Source organism: Leguminivora glycinivorella, chromosome 2 (assembly GCF_023078275.1).
Source record: "Leguminivora glycinivorella isolate SPB_JAAS2020 chromosome 2, LegGlyc_1.1, whole genome shotgun sequence".
Lineage (NCBI taxonomy): Eukaryota > Metazoa > Arthropoda > Insecta > Lepidoptera > Tortricidae > Leguminivora > Leguminivora glycinivorella.
The window spans coordinates 28529684-28548247 of NC_062972.1; the positions used below are offsets into that span (position 1 = coordinate 28529684).

The following is an 18564-nucleotide window of genomic DNA, read 5'->3' on the forward strand; positions in this document are numbered from 1 at the left end:
TATTCATACACAGATTTTATTTAAAATCTTTACATAGGCGCTTCAATTAGGACATTTCATACGTTGCACGTCATTCAAGCAATCACTTTTATACTACACGCTATATAAAAATATCCTTTCGTTACACTTTTTGGTGTTTAGGAAAACAGTGGCGGCCATTTTGAGAATCAAGTGCTTTCAAGATGGCGGACCTGACACTGTTTAACGTGATTCCCATGTGATTCCTTTAGGTCGGTAGAAGTCGCCAATGATGTAAACAGATATGTATTAAATGTTTATACAGATGTAATGCGAAATGTTTTTCCTTCTTTTTTTTAACAGACTTCAAAAAAGGAGGAGGTTCTCAATTCGACAGATTTTTTTTTTGTATGTATGTTACTCGATATTTCCAAGAATTGTGTGTGAACCGATTTTCAAATATTTTTTTTAATCATATGGATATAACCCCGATATGGTCCCGTTGGCACCAAGTCGTGGTCTGATGATGGGATATTGGAGAAATCTAGGGAACTCTTCAAATGTTATTAGGCACATAATCAATTATTTTTGGAGTCGGGGCCAGCTTGCGTAAGGTTGGGTTGGGCAAACAGGCAATAAGCAAGGCGAGGAACAGGGCTGGTACCGACAACAAAAATAATTGAATAGTTTATAATTTGGATGTTTAGATATTTAGGTTTAGGTAAAAAGTAGGGAAATCTAAACATCATATTAGTTTTTGCTTTTAGTTTCTCCGTGTTTTCTAACGCGCTTATTTTTTGAAGGCGGCTTTTTTTTTAAGTTTATTTTTACGGAAACGTTCGTATTTGTCATGCTAGTTCAAATGACTGACTGAAATAGGATGACAAGTTCGTGTGTTTGCGTAACAATACGAAGGAAAAACATTACGTACTTCATCTGCACGTGATTTTTAGGGTTCCGTACCTCAAAATGTAAAATCGGAACCCTTATAATTGTTATTCAATATATTACACAAATAATTATGTTGTAAACCTAAAGGCTAATCCAGACGGGATATTTTTTCGCCAATCGGATAATAGTGTCTGATCAAATCAGGTAGCCGATAATTATCGATATTACGGGACTTCTGAATGGTTGACTAAACGATAAACATTTATGTATTTATTTCATTTATTTACTAAATCTGTTTGCATTTATGGCCACCTCTAGTTATTAATTTAAAAATGTTATTATTTAATTAGGAATAAACACTAATAAATCACGTAGGTATAGGCATTCTGAACTATTCGACTAAAACATTAATTCTAAACAGGTTGTTATATTTTCATAGAATTATAAATCCCTAAAATCAATCATTCAAGTAAAATAAAGAAAAAGTACACAGCCACAGAGGGGTAAGTGATTTTTGTAGAAATTACAGCAGTAGTAAGCCTTCGACACTGTGTTTTATCTTTGCTAGTTGCTACTTATAAAAACTATGTAGCTTATAATAACAATTGACTGTAAACAAATTTTTCTTAACTTTTTGAAATAGGTACTTTGCAAAATGTATTTTTTAATTTTTATATAAACGCTCATGATATAGTAAAAATGCCTTTTGGGTTCTGTATGATGGTACATCTAGGGAACTGGTATCTAAAGAAAGATTTATTTTATCTGTTTCGTTTAGTTGCCAGAAAGGAGATAAAAAAGTTAATATCATATAATTGACACCGAAACCAGCTTCCAAAATACATTGTATACAATACAGTTAGGTACTATTAAGTATTGGAACAGCCAACGCGCTCAATAAGATCTGAAATTGCGTTTTGCCGATTGGATGCAAGTGGTCCAAGGTTCACACATTTGGTAGAGACCGCTTGCATCCAATTCGCGTCCTAACGTATGGTTATGGTATTCCGCGTATGTAATTTTAAACGTTTGTGAGCGACTTGACAAGGGGCGGACTGAACCACGGCAGTTGTTTCTAGAAATAAAAGGGTTTAAGGAGTTACTTGAGCCGCTGCAATAGAGTCCTTATTCGCAAGGTTAGCCTGTTGGATCGTGGCAGTACTGTCCGACAGCTCAGCAGAAGGGTAGGAAGTCAGTAGCAGGAACGGACTTGTCACAAACTGCCACAGGGTAGGAAGTTAGCGACAGGAACGGTATTACTTGGTATATTACTTTAGTTTTTTTACTTGAGCCGCTGCAGCAGGGTACTATTCGCAAGGTTAGCCTGTTGGATCGTGACAGTACTATCAGCCAGTTCAGCAGACGGGTAGGAAGTCAGTAGCAGGAACGGTCTCGCCTGGTAGGCGGGTTCGGCGCGAGCCACGAATTGTCGCAGGTCGGCCACGGTGTGCGTCATGTTGAAGCGACCTGCCACGCGGCTGCCGTCCGCTAGTCGGAACTGGGACACAAATGTTATGTATAAGCAAAGAGGATTAAGTATATATAGAGTTACTGTCGAAGTAAAATATGTAATCACAGTGTATAGACTGCCATCTTTCGACACAAGCTTAAAACTTTTAAACCTCAGTTTTGACAATTTGGCCCATATTCTTAGCTTGATATGTGTTAAAATGTCAAGTGTTAATATTAGCGTCATCTAGCCGAGCTCATCTAGGGGGGATGATCGTTGCTCACGCTGTACTAGTTGTTCTAAGCAACCTCACAGCACCTCAGTCGTTTTCTGGAATATTTAAATTATGCCTGGATGTGGAAAAGCTCGCTCTTCAAAGAGCCAACAGACAAGAGACATAGGGCCTGTGACCCGCGTCTGTCAACTTAATGTAGAGAGTATTAGTTTAGCTAAGTGCGAAGTACTATATAAGATCCTTATTGAATATAATATTGACATTCTTCTTCTCCAAGAAACTCATGCCAGGGATGAACAAGATCTGCAGAAAAGAGGAAATATTCCTGGTTATACCATCGCCCACGCTATAAACCACCCACAATATGGCATTGCTACATACGTAAGAGACACCATCCAAGACATAACATCTGAAACCTGCTCTTGTGGCCCGGATCTTTTTGCCTCGGCTGTCAGGGTCAGGGATCTCACTGTCGTAAATGTGTACAAGCCGCCGAACTCGCCATGGTCGAGAGATTTACCTACCTATCCACATCCCTGCCTATTCGCAGGAGATTACAATAGTCACCATGAATCATGGCGCTACAGTTCTAGCGACCAGAATGGAATTCAACTCGTGCAGTGGGCGGAAAATAATAACCTTCACCTAGTGTTTAATGCAAAGGACAAAGGTTCATTTCGATCAGCACGCTGGAAGAAAGATTACAACCCGGACCTGACATTCGTCACCTGTGATCGTGACAGAGTACCTTTGCACACCTCACGAAGAATTCTTAGAGACTTCCCAAACAGCCAACACAGACCGGTACTCATGGAAATTGGTATAAGAATTCCCCTGTCAAACTCTATGCCACTGCCCAGGTGGAACTTCCAAAAAGCAAACTGGCATGGCTTTACCAAAGACATGGATGCTGCGATCAGGTGGATACCACCTCGGAGTGAAAACTACGATCGTTTCACAAAACTCATTTACGCGACAGCCAAAAAGAACATCCCGAGGGGCTATCGCAGACAGTACATACCTTGCTGGTCAGCCCATAGCGAAGAATTATATGAGGAGTATAAAAGAACGGGAAACCATGACATTGGTGAAGACCTCCTCAAATCACTCAATGAAAATCGGCGCAATAAGTGGATACAAACAGTGGAATCCATGGATTTTAAAACATCTAGTAGAAAAGCATGGAAAGTCTTGAACAAACTATCCGGTAATGCAGGATCAAAACCTAACGGTGCATCAAGGTCACTAACGAATGCCATTGCCAACAAAATAGTAGAAGTGTCACGGGTCAAAGGCATAAAAGCTGAAACGAAAGCCATAAAACAGCACGCTAAGGAACTCAAAGTGACTCTGGAACCGGACGGCAACATCTCCAAAGAATTCTCGCAGGAGGAAGTGGACCACGCCTTAAAGCAACTGCCACTGGGAAAAGCAGCCGGCTTTGACGGTGTTTACAATGAATTCCTTAAACACCTTGGCTGGAAGTGTAGACAGTGGCTCAGACGCTTTTATTCGGATATCCTTGACCGCAATATATTACCACCTAACTTCAACCGAGCGAAAATCATAGCCATCCTGAAACCGGAAAAAGATGCCGATAATCCCAAAAGCTATCGACCGATTGCTCTCCTTAGCTGTGTCTACAAGCTCATGGAACGACTGGTCTACAACCGCATCACCCCTCTCGTGGATAAAGTAGTTCCGATCGAACAGGCGGGTTTCCGAAGTGGCCGAAACTGCACAGACCAGGTACTATCACTTACAAACCATATTGAATCGGGTTTCGATAGGAACGAAAAGACGGTTGCTGTTTTCATAGACCTATCATCTGCATATGACACGGTGTGGAGACAGGGCCTCATATATAAGTTGATGACTGCTGTGCCCTGCAGTAAGACTGTCGGCCTAATAAATAATATGCTCAGTAACCGTGAATTTATTGTGCATCTTGGAGATCACCAGAGCACCGTGAGGAAACTCAATAACGGTCTTCCACAAGGATCTGTTTTGGCCCCCCTCTTATTTAACCTCTATACTTACGACATTCCAAATACCCAGAGCCGTAAATTTTTATACGCCGATGACATTGCAATAACATCACAGCATTGTCGCTTCAAGCCCTCAGAGGATATGTTAAACTCTGACCTAGTACACCTGACCGACTATTTTACAAAATGGCGGCTAGTCCCTAACACCTGTAAAACTGAGGTGACAACCTTTCACTTGCACAATAAAGAGGCTAAATATGAACCCAATATCTCCTTCAGAGGGTCGACATTAAAATACAACCCAACGCCAAAGTACCTTGGAGTGACCCTAGACCGTAGCCTGACTTACGCACCGAACTTGGTTAAACTGGGTAAGAAGCTTCAAACTCGCAACAATATCTTGCATAAATTGGCTGGTACTACATGGGGAGCAAAAGCTGACGTACTCCGAACCACTGCTCTAAGTTTAGTCTACTCAACTGCGGAATATTGCGCACCTGTCTGGCTAAACAGTGCACACTCAAAGCGAGTGGACGTCCACCTAAACCAAACTATGAGGTGCATCTAGCCGAGCGTCCCCCAAAGGTGTAATGCCATCTAGGCTACCGTACCTTTTTCTGTATGGTACTGAGGTACGTTTTTTTCTTAGACTAATATTTATTATATTATGACTATACGGAGTTATACAAATGTCTTTGGTATAAGGTACTTTGCTCAGAATGCAAAAAAATTCAGTAAAAGCTTTGAGTATTATCTAAAATAGAATCTGATGACAGAACCTGTTATTTTTGGGTTTGTGAAGCCCAGAATCACTCGTAAATTCAATTCCGATGATAAAAAGATATCTTGAAAAATTGTATGGTAAGTTGCAAAGTCTTTGTAGAAAAACGTAACGTAGCGTACGGACATTTTGACACATATTGGGATGAAAAATGTCGTCAATTCTGAGTAAATGAGAGCAAAACACTAATATTGGGAGAATCAGGTTATGTACTAAAAAAAACAGGTTCTAGAAACGCTTTTATGTATTGGCACGTGTGGTAGCTCGGCCTACTGTGCTCACCTGTATGGAGGTGGCGGGCTGCGCGTCGTCCAGCTGCACGGCGGCCTGCGCGGCGCGCGTGTTGGCCTCGCGGTCGCCGGCCGCCGCCGCCGGCGTGCCCGCTGCCGCGGGGGCGCCCACCACTGGGGGCGTTGGGCTGGAAAATACAGACACTTTAATAGTTATTTTTCTAGTAATTGAAAGCCGGCTTATTTTCTATTTCTCTTGTCTATGGTATGTTTGACATTTGTAAACTTTTGACGAAACTATTTGAACTACATATTTCGGTGTTGTGTAGTTTGTTTTAATTCGACGTTATTGTGCAAAAACTTAAGTGATTATGAGTGATTCTGGTGAACAATGTACTTCCGAAGAAATCAAGGCTATGGCGCTCAAAGTGACTGACAATTTGTTACCTGAAAAGTCACCAAAAATGTTATGATTGTTTTGACATGGAAATTGCAAAAAAATGTTTCAACTTTCTCTGAAACCGCGTTGTTGGCATATTTTGAAGAATTGTGCAACAAGTTCTCGCCATCAACATTGCGGACAGAATACCTAAGATCCGCACAAATGTTCCCATTCATGATATGAAGTACGTAAGTAACCCATTTTATTATTCTCGAATACGTATGTATTTGGCTGTCGTAGAAAAAGTATAGTATACAATCGTAACATTATGAAGGCTATAAAAGTCTCGTACCTTACTTAGGCCACTCGGCAAGCCTCGTGACCTAACCGCGGTACTCAAATTTTGATAGCCTTCTTAACGTTACCGTTATATAATATACTATTGTTTTACAACGGGACAAAGTTGTTGTTTAACCGCACGTGCCAATATTGATACCCGAGCAAGCGAAAGATTCCAATATTGAACCGCGAGCGTAGCGAGTGGTTCAAAAAGTGGTATCTTGAGCGTTGCGAGGGTATCGAGGCACGAAGGTTAAACAAACTTTGCCACCGAGTGAAACACAAAATTTTTCACCACACCAACATGAACAAAATACTGTCTGTAAAACATCAAAATAAATCAAATAAAATTTATTCAATATTTATGATTCGAAATCATCATTTAAAGGGTAATCTATCAGTCAGCTTAAGACATCTAGTGAAAATTTGTATGAAATTACTTTGCACTCTTGTGGATAAAGCACAATTTTGCTATCTGTTTTCGAATAACAAAGAGAGCGTTTGGATTTCTGTTTGGAGCATACCTGCCGAGCATCTGGCCCTTGCCGGCGAACACCTGGGCCTTAGTTGCGGGCGCCGGCTCATGCCGCCTGTCTTCGAGCGACACGCGCACCGCGCCCGCGCCGCCTAGACTCGCTGGGATCTCTCTGTGACAACATAATATGCATTCAAATACTTACTAATTTTATTTTCGATTCACAAAATAATTTCTTCCTAAGTAGCTGTGGAATGAACCCTCGCCTGCGGTACTTGCGGACCGATAAGACCTTCAAACGTTCAGAAAAAGATCGTACACCCTTCTTAACACATTCAAGCAAAAATGACTGTACAAGTTCAAAGGAGGGTTTGGGTTGCCGACGACTCAAAGGACAATAGACGGAACAAATTAGTTCCGTAAGTCCTCCCGTCGTCAGCACCCCGCACCCTCGTTGAGCTCTGGCAGCCTTACTCACCGGCAGGAACACAACACTATGTGACACTATTTTTTGTTCGTCGAACTCAGAATTTCTAACATAATTATCCTAATCTGATATTTTTAAAAAAATCCAAAAAGTATAGATAAATTTTAGTTTCTAAACTACGATCCGAATGATTTTTTTTTCTAATTGTTTATTTTTGATGGAGCAAGGGTATTCAAATCGCTTTTGAAATCTTAAATTAGTAAATGAAAATGCAATAGTTAACTGAGTAACGTAATGCTTTAAAAACTCAAGTGGACTTTTTTTATCTAAGGAGTGATTTCGATAAAATATTATATTTAGCGAGGGTATTAAAAGTTGTGTTTTATATCTCAACTTAATAAATAGAAAATCAAAATGACAATAAAAAAATCAATATGTTCTCTAAGACAAAATTGATACTTTCGGCTCTCCATTCTTGCTCAGTCAATAAAAAAAACGAAATTTATATCCAAAAAAATACAAAAAGTTTATATAATCCTGGGAATCGAACGCACCTTCACGGCGTGACAGACGATTGTTCCCCAACGACGCCATTACATAACACGCTGTTACCGACGAAATTGGGCTATACATATATAATTATTTAAATATAAATAATAATGTCAAATCCAGCCCAGATTATATTGATGATATTATTATTTGTAACCATTTAGTTAATATTGTCTTCAGTTACCGCGATAGTTACTCATGAAATAAAAACTATGAAAACGGATTAAATCGTGTATATGAATTTACAATTTATCCCGACGTTTCGAACACTACAGCGTTCGTGGTCTCTGAGCTCAGCGGGTGACTGAGGAAAAATTACAATGTGCAAAAGCTACCCACATACCTACATACATATTCATATATATAACTATTTAGTTGTTGAAGAAAAACATTCACACAACAATAACATAGGTCAACTAGCTCAGTAAATGTAAGGAAGTCAGCACATTACTAATACTGATACTATGCCACACTATGACCTATGTACCTGACCTGACGTGTAATATTTTATTTTATCAACAAAGGCATAATAAAGATTGTAATGTATTTTTGTATGAAAATAAAAAATAGGAAAGAAATATAGTAAGAGTCTTTTTTAATAGAATATTTATTCTATTAAAAAATAAAAATAAAACTTAATAAATCCAAAAAAAGTTCAAATTATTAAAAAAGAACCCGGAATCGAACTCGAGATCTCCTGTTTCATAGTCAATGCATTTGACCGAGACGCCATTTCGATTTACACTAGCAGTGTCGAAATACACGATATGTATCTTTATTGACAAAATGCGTCATTATTTCTGAGTCTGCTTGAGTTAAGTAAACCAATATCTTTAAATAATTACTTGTCAAGAGCCAAGTGTCACTGATGACAATGTCAACTAAAAATGCGCGAAATATGACGGCTCTGTGTCTGTACACAAAATTTGGCACACACATTTTCGTAAAATTAATAAAAAATTCACATGGATTTGTCCATGATTTCTGTATGAAACAATGTATTTCGTTCAATACTGCGACGATGGATAATGTATAGTAGATGTATGCGCATATTTTTATTTAATTGTAGTGTGCGGTGACTAAATAAATGGTAGATGTTTTTTGTATGGAAAGCGAGCCACCTTAAAGCTCAACTTTCATATAGCGCGGCAGCGGCGCGCGGCAGGCGATCCGTGACCAAACATTCATTTAGGTCCGTCCCAATTGCGCACGCACAACACACTGACGCTCCTTTGCCGCGCCACCAAAAACCGACACGAACTGGTTCGCCGCGCGGCACGTTCGAGCGCGCCAATGTTCAAGCTGCCGCGCGCGCGCAGACCCGTCCCCATATTGCGCGGCCGCCGCGCGAGCCAATGTTCGACTTTACACATTCACTAACAGACAAAAATGGCGCACTACGCCAAAAACCGGTCTTTATCTACAACTTTATCTAACCGCCGCGGCGCGCCGTCTATATCTTCTATGGGGACAACCACCGCCCAGCGAGTTGTCTGGCATCTGAAGAAAGTTTACGAGTCTGGAAGGCGGATTCTTGGTTTCGAAAGTGTCAAAGGCCGGCAACGCACCTCCAAACCCCTTGGACACCAAGGGCCGCAGTACCCTAACTGCTCGCATTAATAACATAACCACAAAATTAAAATTTTGAAAAAACCCCCAACCGCGACATAGTAGACCGATTTTCATGAAACATGGCTAAGAACATTCCCGACTATTCATATTCATTTATTTCGTAAATGCACAGATACATTACACGTCAACAGTTACAGTTCATAATATACAAATTCAAAATTTAGAATAATAATTAAATTTTAAATTTTTAAATCAGCTTTCAGACAAAAGAAACTAAACCTAAATCGGTTGATTCGTTCGGGAGCTACGATGCCACAGACAGACACACACACAGACAGACAGACAGACAGACATACAGACGGACATACAGACAGACACGTCAAACTTATAACACCCCGTCGTTTTTGCGTCTTAAAAAAAAACTAGCGCCTTGACAATAGCGACATATCTTTTGGTAAATGTGTGTTCTCACCCTCGGCGTATGCTGTCTAAGAACTCGGCATGCTCCGGGTCAGTGTAAGAGCGAACAGGGCCCTCGTCCACAGTAAAGCCCTCTCTATACAGACTCACTCCAGCATAGATGCCTCCTACTTCTATCAGCTTGTATAACTGTCAATACTCACCCTCGGCGTATGCTGTCCAAGAACTCGGCATGCTCCGGGTCAGTGTAAGAGCGAACAGGGCCCTCGTCCACAGTAAAGCCCTCTCTATACAGACGCAGACGGACGGCGCGGATGTCTTCTCCTTGCGACTGCGCACCCGGCGCCGACACTGCCTCGTGGTCGTCGGAGGTCTGTCCTAAAATTACAAAAGAAAAATATTCAAGCAAAATAAGATTGTGTCCTTTTTTGCCTCTCACAAGCGAAACTGATGGAAGTGCGGGCGCGGGAGCTCGAATATTTAGTAGTAATAAATTAACATTATGTACCTTTTCTGACGTTTTCCCTTTTCCTATGTTTGGCTCTGCAGACGAACTTGTCTGCAGTCTAGTGAAGGTTTGGAAGCTTACCAAGTCTGTAGCCAGTGCCGCTGAAGGCGCCGCCGCGGCCTCGGCTCGCGGTCGCTGGCTCGTCTTCAAACACCACGGCCCCGCGTCTATTAAACAAATATCAAGTCATTCTAGAAACTACATTGTAATGTAGTGCACTGGTTGACTGGTTGGACCAGTCAACCAAAAATAAAATACAGACCACGCAAAGAGCAATGGAAAGAAGCTGTTTAGGCATCAAGTTAAAGGACAGAATAAGATGCTCAGATATTAGACAGAAGACGCAAGTAACTGATGCCTTACGCTTTGCTCAAAGCATGAAATGGAGATGGGCGGGTCACGTGACAAGGCTAAACGATGACAGGTGGACAGGAAAGGTTACAAAGTGGAAAGGACCACAGGGATCAAGAAAGAGAGGACATCCACTATCCAGGTGGCAGGATGACATTGTGGCTACTGCAGGCAAGGAATGGCAAAGCATGGCAAAAGATAAAATAAAATGGAAACGGCTGGAGGAGGCTTTTACCCAGAAGGGGTCTACAGAATACAATCTATAATAAAAACTAAATTAAAAGAAAAGAAAATCTTTCTGTAGAATAATAAATAATAAAATAGCCTTTATTTCAGACGTTTTGTTACATTTCATTTTGTTGTTGACATTCATAATATATTATATTTACTAGTTTTTGTCTGTATGCCTTTTGTAGGCAAAGGCCTCCCCTAACTCCTTCCATTTGTCTCTGTCTTTTGTTATTGTAGTCCAGGAACTTCCTGCTGCACGCTTTATCTCATCTTCCCATCTTCTTCTTGGCCTGCCACGTTTCCTCTTTTTGTATTTAGTGAACCAGTACATTATCGTTTTAGACCACTTTTCTTTCCCTCTTATTGTGTGACCTGCCCATTGCCATTTTAACTTTTTAATTGTTGTAGTAATGTCTTTTGTTTTAGTACATTTCTTTATATCTATGTTTCTAACTTTATCGGCTAACCGCTTTCCCATCATGCTTCTCTCCATAGCGTTTTGACATATCTCTAGCTTTTTGTAGTGGGATTTGTTTAGTGCCCATGTTTGGCAACCATAAGTTAGGACAGGAAGTATACAGGTATCGAACAGTTTCCTTTTTATGGTCATACTCATTTCTTTATTTTTCATAACTTCTTTTAAGTTCCAATATTGCTTCCACCCGTTTCCAATACGCCTGTCTAGTTCTTTCGTAGTCAAGTCGTGTGGGGATATAATTTGGCCTAGATATAAGTATTCATTTACATACTCGATCATGTTGTTGTTGACGTAAATGGGTTCTTTGTCTTTTCCATTGGTCATGGCTTTGGTCTTCAGGGTGTTCATACATAGCCCTACTTTCTGGCTTTCTGTATCTAGGTCACATATCATTTCGTTTAGTCTGGTTTTAGATGGTGAGATTAATATGAGATCGTCTGCAAATCTTAAATGCGAGAGGTTTTCGCCATTGATTGATAATCCGCATTCCTCCCAATTTAATTTACGGAATACCTCTTCTAAGACAGCCGTAAAGAGTTTTGGTGACACTGGATCGCCTTGACGGACTCCTCTTCCTATTTTAATTTCTTCACCTTCTCTGTCCAACTTAATTTTGGCCTTGCTATTTTCATAGATGTTTTTTAGGATTCTGATGTACTTGATTTCAACTCCTTGATTTATTAGGGCTTGCCAGATTTTGTCGTGTTCAAGAGAGTCGAAGGCTTTGCTATAATCCACAAAACAGCAGTGTAGCGTGATATTGAATTCCTTCGCTTTTTCAAAGAGTTGTTTAACTACATGTATATGGTCCAGGGTTGAATATCCGCTCCTAAATCCTGCTTGTTCCCTCGGTTGGCTTTCATCTAGGATCTTGGTCATTCTATTAAGGATAATTTTAGCGAAGATTTTGTATATATTTGACATCAAGCTAATAGGGCGGTAGTTGTTAATGTTGTTTTTGTCGCCTTTTTTGTGCAATAGTATGATTGTCGAAGTAGTCCATTGATTAGGGATTATCTCTCTTTGTAGCACATCATTGAATATGGTGGTGAGAGGTGGTACAAGGATTTCTATGTTAGCAGTCAGAAATTCGTTACTAATACCATCCGCTCCGGGTGCCTTATCTCTTTTTTGTGTTTTTATTGCTTTTTCCACTTCTTCAGGTAATATATTTGGAACCACGCTTTCACCTGTTGTGTCTGTCGGGTGATTGTTATCCTTCTTTGTGTATAGATCTCTGAAGAAAGTGGTCGCTATAGAGATAATCTCTGGACGACTGGTTTTGCATTTTCCTGTTTTATCTGAGATATTGGGTATCCAGTCTATTTTTTCCAATAACTGTTTTTTCGCTTTTTTAGTCCCGCCTGTTCTTTGAATGCAATTTTCCAAAAGTGCCAGCCTGTGTCTTTGTCTGTCTTTTCGTAATGTAGTTTCAAAAAAGAGTTCACTGAATTTCAACCTTTTTGTCCCATAGGCAGTAGTCAGTGTTCACAGTTAAGATCGACCTCTGTGTTGGTTTAGAACTCAACTTAGTTCTTAGTTTATCTAAAGAGAGATACATTTTTTCCCATAACTTAATATTTTAAGTTCTTACATAAAAAAAATATTAGTTAAGTAAGTGTTTCTTCAGACTTTTCAGGAGTTACAGTTTTTTTAGGGCATATCTTAACACAATAGAAATTCTTGAAATTTTGACTCAATTTAATCCAGCTCCTACCGACATTAGCATCCGCTACTCGTAAAAACTTATAGTTCATGATAGAATTACTCACTCTCTCACGCTTTTGAACATCTCAGTGACTATGTCTTTCCTGTTCTTTCCGGGGCCAATGATCTGCTGTCCGGACCTTTCTGACCCGCCGGCGTAAAATGCTTGCCCTGAAACAATGAGAGGTTAATTTTAAGTAATGCGGTCATCAATATATTCTATAAGTCATGTATTGTACAGGATTCTTAAATCTACAGCTCCAAAACGTGTCATGCCACAAGTTTGAGGAAATACTCCATGCACCCTTTCTAGCGATCAGCAACTGGCACAAAAATGAGACCTTCATCATTCCACAAAGGTAGGGAAAGCCTGTTTTTTTAAACATATTAGTCTCCTGATATGAGATGCCCACAGAAAACCAGCGATGCGGATGGCCACAGCAATATGCTGAGTCAGTGTCGTATTTTAGTGTCTAATGTTTTTTGATTGAATGTCTTCTGTTTTATTTGTACTTTGATGTGACACCAGATAAATGTTTTCTGTTCTATTCTATATACATATTTAATCTGACCAACATACTGAATATTTTGATTCCAAAATGGAAACCCACAAGAATCCAGTCAGAAAAGCATGTAAGGATCTTTTTCACTTCTCATGCTCACAAAGTGCACCTTTAAATCATGCATAGACAACATAAAATAGCATTTTATGCTCTAATCTGTCTCAACAGCCAAACAGTTAAAAAACATATTGCACAATTTTACTGAACAATAGAATTTTCAGTTTTATTAATAGATAGATATCCGTTTATTGCCAAAAATGAATTTGACTACCTAATAAGATTTCCATTCTAAACTAACAATATTCTTGAAAAAAATACACATCTCTTAACACACCTTTTTCTCCTTTTAATCTTGCAATTTCTGCTTTCATTGCTTCATTCTCATATTTCAATGCACAGATTTTCTCTTTTAATTGTTTTATCTCATCTTCAGGAGACAAATTCTCAATAAATACATCTGGTCGGTCAGTGTAACTTTTGCTAGTTGATGGATTATCCACCCCTTTACTTGTAGATGGTGTGCTTTTGTTACAAGTATTCTTTTTGGAGCAGGAAGCAATGTCACAATATAAATGATAGGCTTTTTCTGCTTCCCAAACTGCTAGAACTGATGCCAACAGATGTTCAAAAGTTGACTCTAACTTATTCTTATTTAATGTTAAATTATTATTAGATGCTAGAAGTCAATGCTAAACTCGCAGATCTTTTTTGGCGCTTTTAATATCAGAAAAAAGATGCAACCCACCTTCCTCTTCATCACTAGAGCTCTCCTGCTGGAGCGAGCCCAACGTGGCGAAGTTACCGGTGGGCTTCTTCTTCTCCTTCTTCTGCCGCACCGGCGACGCCGGCGGGGACTCCATGTCGCTGTCCGACAGCGTCGGCAACGACGCCGGAGCGGCCGTGGGTATAGGCGCCTCGTCTATACTACCCCCGTGCTCATAGAAACTAGATAACGCTACCTGAAATATCACAATAAACACAAAAATACTTAAGCAACTGAAAACTAATATCATACACTGAAAATTTTACACGATAAACTCATAAAAATCAACAAACAAAAATTTAAGCAACTCACGTCAAGCTGCCAATTCGACGATTCCAAAAAGAAACGACTACGAGTTTCATCGGCGCCGGTCACGTCACAAAACTGTCGTAATGTGTCCTCCTTATTAGCCGACATGCTAACGATTATTGTAATTTATTGTTTTAATAAAACTAAACACATAAAAATACCGACTCGATGCAATGGATGACGGTTCAGAATTTTTGACGTTTCATTTAGAGGAGTATAAAAGCCAAAGAGAAGGCAAAGGTAGTGCAAAACATTCATCCTACCAGACAAAAACAAAAATAATAAATACTATTGTGTCTTACGTTCGTAGCTGAAATAATTGAAAAAACAAACGGGCCTCTCGCTCGTTTTTGCCCGTACTAATATGTATTCTGTGCCAGAACGTCCAAGTTGTGGAATAAGCTACCTTCTGAGGTGTTTCCCTTGCGTTATGATATGGGGTTCTTCAAGAAGCAGGTATTTAGGGCTCTCAAAGGTCGGCAACGCATAAGTGGTTCCTCTGAGGTTGCTTATGTCCATGGGCGGCGATGACTGCTTCCCATCAGGTGGCTCGCCTACTCGTTTGCTGCCTATTTCTTAAAAAAAAGAACTTTCTGTTAAATAATTGTAAGTACTTATTACTTTTCTGAATGAATCCTGTGTCCGTGAATAAAAAATATTACGGTAAATTAGTATCGTTATTACAGAAACTGCACAGAATAGGAGCCTAAATAGCAGTTTGCGAGTGGTTTCAGTTCCATCACTTACAAGTAAAAAAAAAATGAGCTGTCAGTGTCAATGTCAGTTTTCCAACGCGCGCCAATAGCAATGACGTCATCTTTTTCGTGCTGCCCGTAGTAACGAGTTATTAGACAAAAAACAACTTTCTGTTAAATAACTGCAATTTTCTGAATGTATCTGCAATGCTGCAATGCAATCTGCAATGCTCAATTTGCTCATCTTTGGCTGAAAAATAAAACTTTGATTGTCTTGTGCTTTGTTTAAGATTAATGCAATAATTCGTAAGTTAAATAATTACAATTTATATTGGATTTAATTATCTACAAGTCGAATATGCATCTGAAACTAACTTAATCGTTTCAGATGTCGCCAAATAAATGAAGACGCCGCGACAGTCGTCAGGATCCATCATGAGGAAATATTACCAACTCATACTTATCATAATATGCTTCGTCAGCATCGTGACGCTCTTAATTTACCGGCACGAATACTACCGACTGCGATATGTCCTGGAAGTGCTCAACTTTTTTGGGAAGCCCGGTTTGTCCGAGATCGAGTTTTGCGGGCCTGGCTTCAATGCTACGATGCTCACGGAGATAATGCGGAACTCGTCGATGGAGGTGAGAGAGACCCGCCGCTATTCCAGCAGATTGACGACAATTTCTACGCGTACTCGTCATTTTTACGTTCGTACCAGAAGTACGAAAAGCTCACGCCTCACGCGCACAACATAGACACTATCGTCATCGGGAGAGCTAACGCGCGCCCTAACTTCCGTTGTAACATCTGGCTAGAGAACAGTTCCAAACATAAAGTAGGCACATTCAGTTTCAAAACAATCTCCCAACCCATCAACGGCTTCAGATTATTTGTTTTCCAGTGCTCATTAAGCCAAAACTTAGGTAAATTAAAAGGCATAAGCTTCTATGCCAATGACTATAAAGTTAGTCCGATTCATACCCCCATACATAGATTGATAGATGTAACTACAAAACGAAAAGCAAGACCCATGAGATATACTAACAATATTAAATTTATTAATAATGTTGTGCCAGCTATGTGCATCATCCCAAACCAAGTGCCAATAGTCTCCAGAGACTCTCTCATAGAGTCCTTGGTGTTTCACCACATGATGGGAGTCAACTCGTTCACTATTTATGACAGTATGATATCTGAAGATGTAGTAAAGAGACTGAATTTGGTCCCAAGTGATATTACTCAATGGGACATTAAATTTTTCCCCTTAAATTTCCCTTTCAACTTTGCTAAAAGTTATGATGTAGTCAAGCAGGCTATAGAGTTGGATTGTCTCTTCCGTCATTTTAAGTTAGACAAGGAAGACACAAACAAGGCAAGTCATGCTATTGTTATCTCCTGGGATGAGTTTCTCGTCCCACGCATCCATAATACTTTAAAAGCTGTCATCTCAGATTTTGACCCTACATACAAACAGAAATCAATAACATTGGAGCCCTTATTGTTCTGCTTAAATCAGAATGATGATGACAACTCAGAAGTAGGTTACCCAGACATTATGAAAAAGACTCACTACTACCAGCTACCACAGGAGAAAAAGCGGCCAGTATATATAAGGAATTTGGACTCCATGGCCACTTTTGAGGACATATTTAATGCTACCTCTACTAGCGGGAAAGCTATACCTGCCAATTTGCTAGCTGTACATAAGTATACAGAATGCAGGGACCCCAACAGCTACCATCCGAGAGGTGTAGGGTTCAATGAGACACAGATGGAAGTGTTCCGGAACAAGTATGAAGCGGCTATGATGAAGTTTGGACCAAGCTTGGTGAGCAACAAGATTTACAGGCTGTACAGATCAGGACAAATTTGGGAGAAAACATCAAATGAGAATGTTAGGGATATGCTATAAAAATGTCATAAACAAGTGTATTTAGTATAGGCAAATAATTGCTGTGCTTATGGGATGGGATGCCAAATTGGGCTCATCCATTAATTACGTCACACCAATTTCATGATATTTCCACCCCTCCCTTTTCACACTATACTCAGTGTGACGTCACATTCAGATTCTTAGTTTAGGAAGGCAAAAATAAAAAAACACTTTGAATTATCTTAATTATCTCCACATTTCACTATCTGGAATAGGTATTGAGATTCACGGACGTGAATTGCGTTCCTACCAAGTTACGTCATTTTTAAGTAATTTGGGCTGTTCATTTTGCAAATATCTTGTATGTGACTCACAAACATGGAACTCCTCCCTCCCTCCCCCTGTCACAACATGTCACATTTTGTGGACACCTCCCCCCCCTTCCTTCCCGTCTAGGTGTGATGTAATTAATGGATGAGCTCTATTTGGGCTTATTGAATAAGATAAGTATAATAAGCATATTATTGAACAGCAATACATATACATATAGTGGAGAAAATGAGGAATCAGAAGAATTTTGATAATAATGATGATTGTTATGGACTGATGTTAACCACAGTTGACAGAATCTGTGAGTTATATACTGAGTCAGCAATGAAGTGGTTTACAAATGAAATGATTGTTACATATAAGGCTTAAAAGTTTTTCCAAAAACTAAACCTCTGAGCGCGTAAAATGTCAACTTGCATGGATACGGTGTATTGCATGGATCAACCTTCGTGACTACAAGATTCACTGGAGCCTAGTTATAAAATAGCGCACGTGACCCCCCCTCTGGGACCTGGGCCTTTACCACGTGACCCCCCCCTGGGCACGAAGCTGGATCCGCGCTTGTTCGTGACTACAAGATTCACTAGTTATAAAGCGCACGTTATGCGTAGCATTCTAAGGGATAAAAATTCAATAGGTATGTACCAACACATTTGTTAAAAATAAAAATAAAAATATTTAGGTGGTTAATACACACTAGGCTGAAAAGTGAATTACGACATGTATTAGATCATAACGCCTTAGGCCAACTTAAACACGTGTCTGGGGAAGTCAGACCAACCGCAATAGGTATGCCTTAAATCACAAGTGCCATGAAATAGTTAAGTACCTTCTCAGTATTTCCCTATAGTGACGTCAATGCACCCGTGTTGTTTGCAACATACCTAGTTGCATTTTGTACTGATAGTTGTTTAGTCGTCAACAATATATAACTAAGCGGTCGGGACACGCAAAAATATCTAAACACGCCTAGTCGCCTTGAGAATAGAGACGTGTTCAGATATTTGTGAGTAGCTTGACCGCTGCGATATATCTGATGGCGACTGTTAGTGCGT

At 39.8% G+C, this 18564-nt stretch overlaps 2 protein-coding genes across 4 annotated transcripts; one reads left to right on the top strand and one right to left on the bottom strand.

The window, feature by feature from the left end:
- LOC125239734 (NSFL1 cofactor p47-like) lies at positions 1 to 14797 on the bottom strand. 3 transcript variants are annotated; one of them, XM_048147392.1, is made up of 9 exons: positions 14611 to 14797; positions 14281 to 14494; positions 13038 to 13143; positions 10287 to 10372; positions 9981 to 10075; positions 9750 to 9829; positions 6779 to 6901; positions 5586 to 5721; positions 1 to 2347 (listed from the first exon to the last, which is right to left on the bottom strand). In XM_048147392.1, exons 1-9 carry the CDS (start codon positions 14713 to 14715, stop codon positions 2132 to 2134), a joined length of 1161 nt encoding a protein of 386 aa, XP_048003349.1. In that variant the 5' UTR covers positions 14716 to 14797; the 3' UTR covers positions 1 to 2131. The 3 variants fall into 3 exon arrangements, with proteins under 3 accessions (XP_048003349.1, XP_048003358.1, XP_048003340.1); XM_048147401.1 differs by lacking the exon at positions 9750 to 9829 and having other exon boundaries at positions 1 to 2051; positions 2098 to 2347; positions 9901 to 10075; XM_048147383.1 differs by lacking the exon at positions 9750 to 9829 and having other exon boundaries at positions 9901 to 10075.
- A 703-nt stretch (positions 14798 to 15500) lies between these two features.
- On the top strand, positions 15501 to 17965 carry LOC125241129. The gene is made up of 2 exons (XM_048149464.1): positions 15501 to 15608; positions 15691 to 17965. Exon 2 carries the CDS (start codon positions 15773 to 15775, stop codon positions 17216 to 17218), a length of 1446 nt encoding a protein of 481 aa, XP_048005421.1. The 5' UTR covers positions 15501 to 15608; positions 15691 to 15772; the 3' UTR covers positions 17219 to 17965.
- The last annotated feature ends 599 nt before the right edge of the window (positions 17966 to 18564 follow it).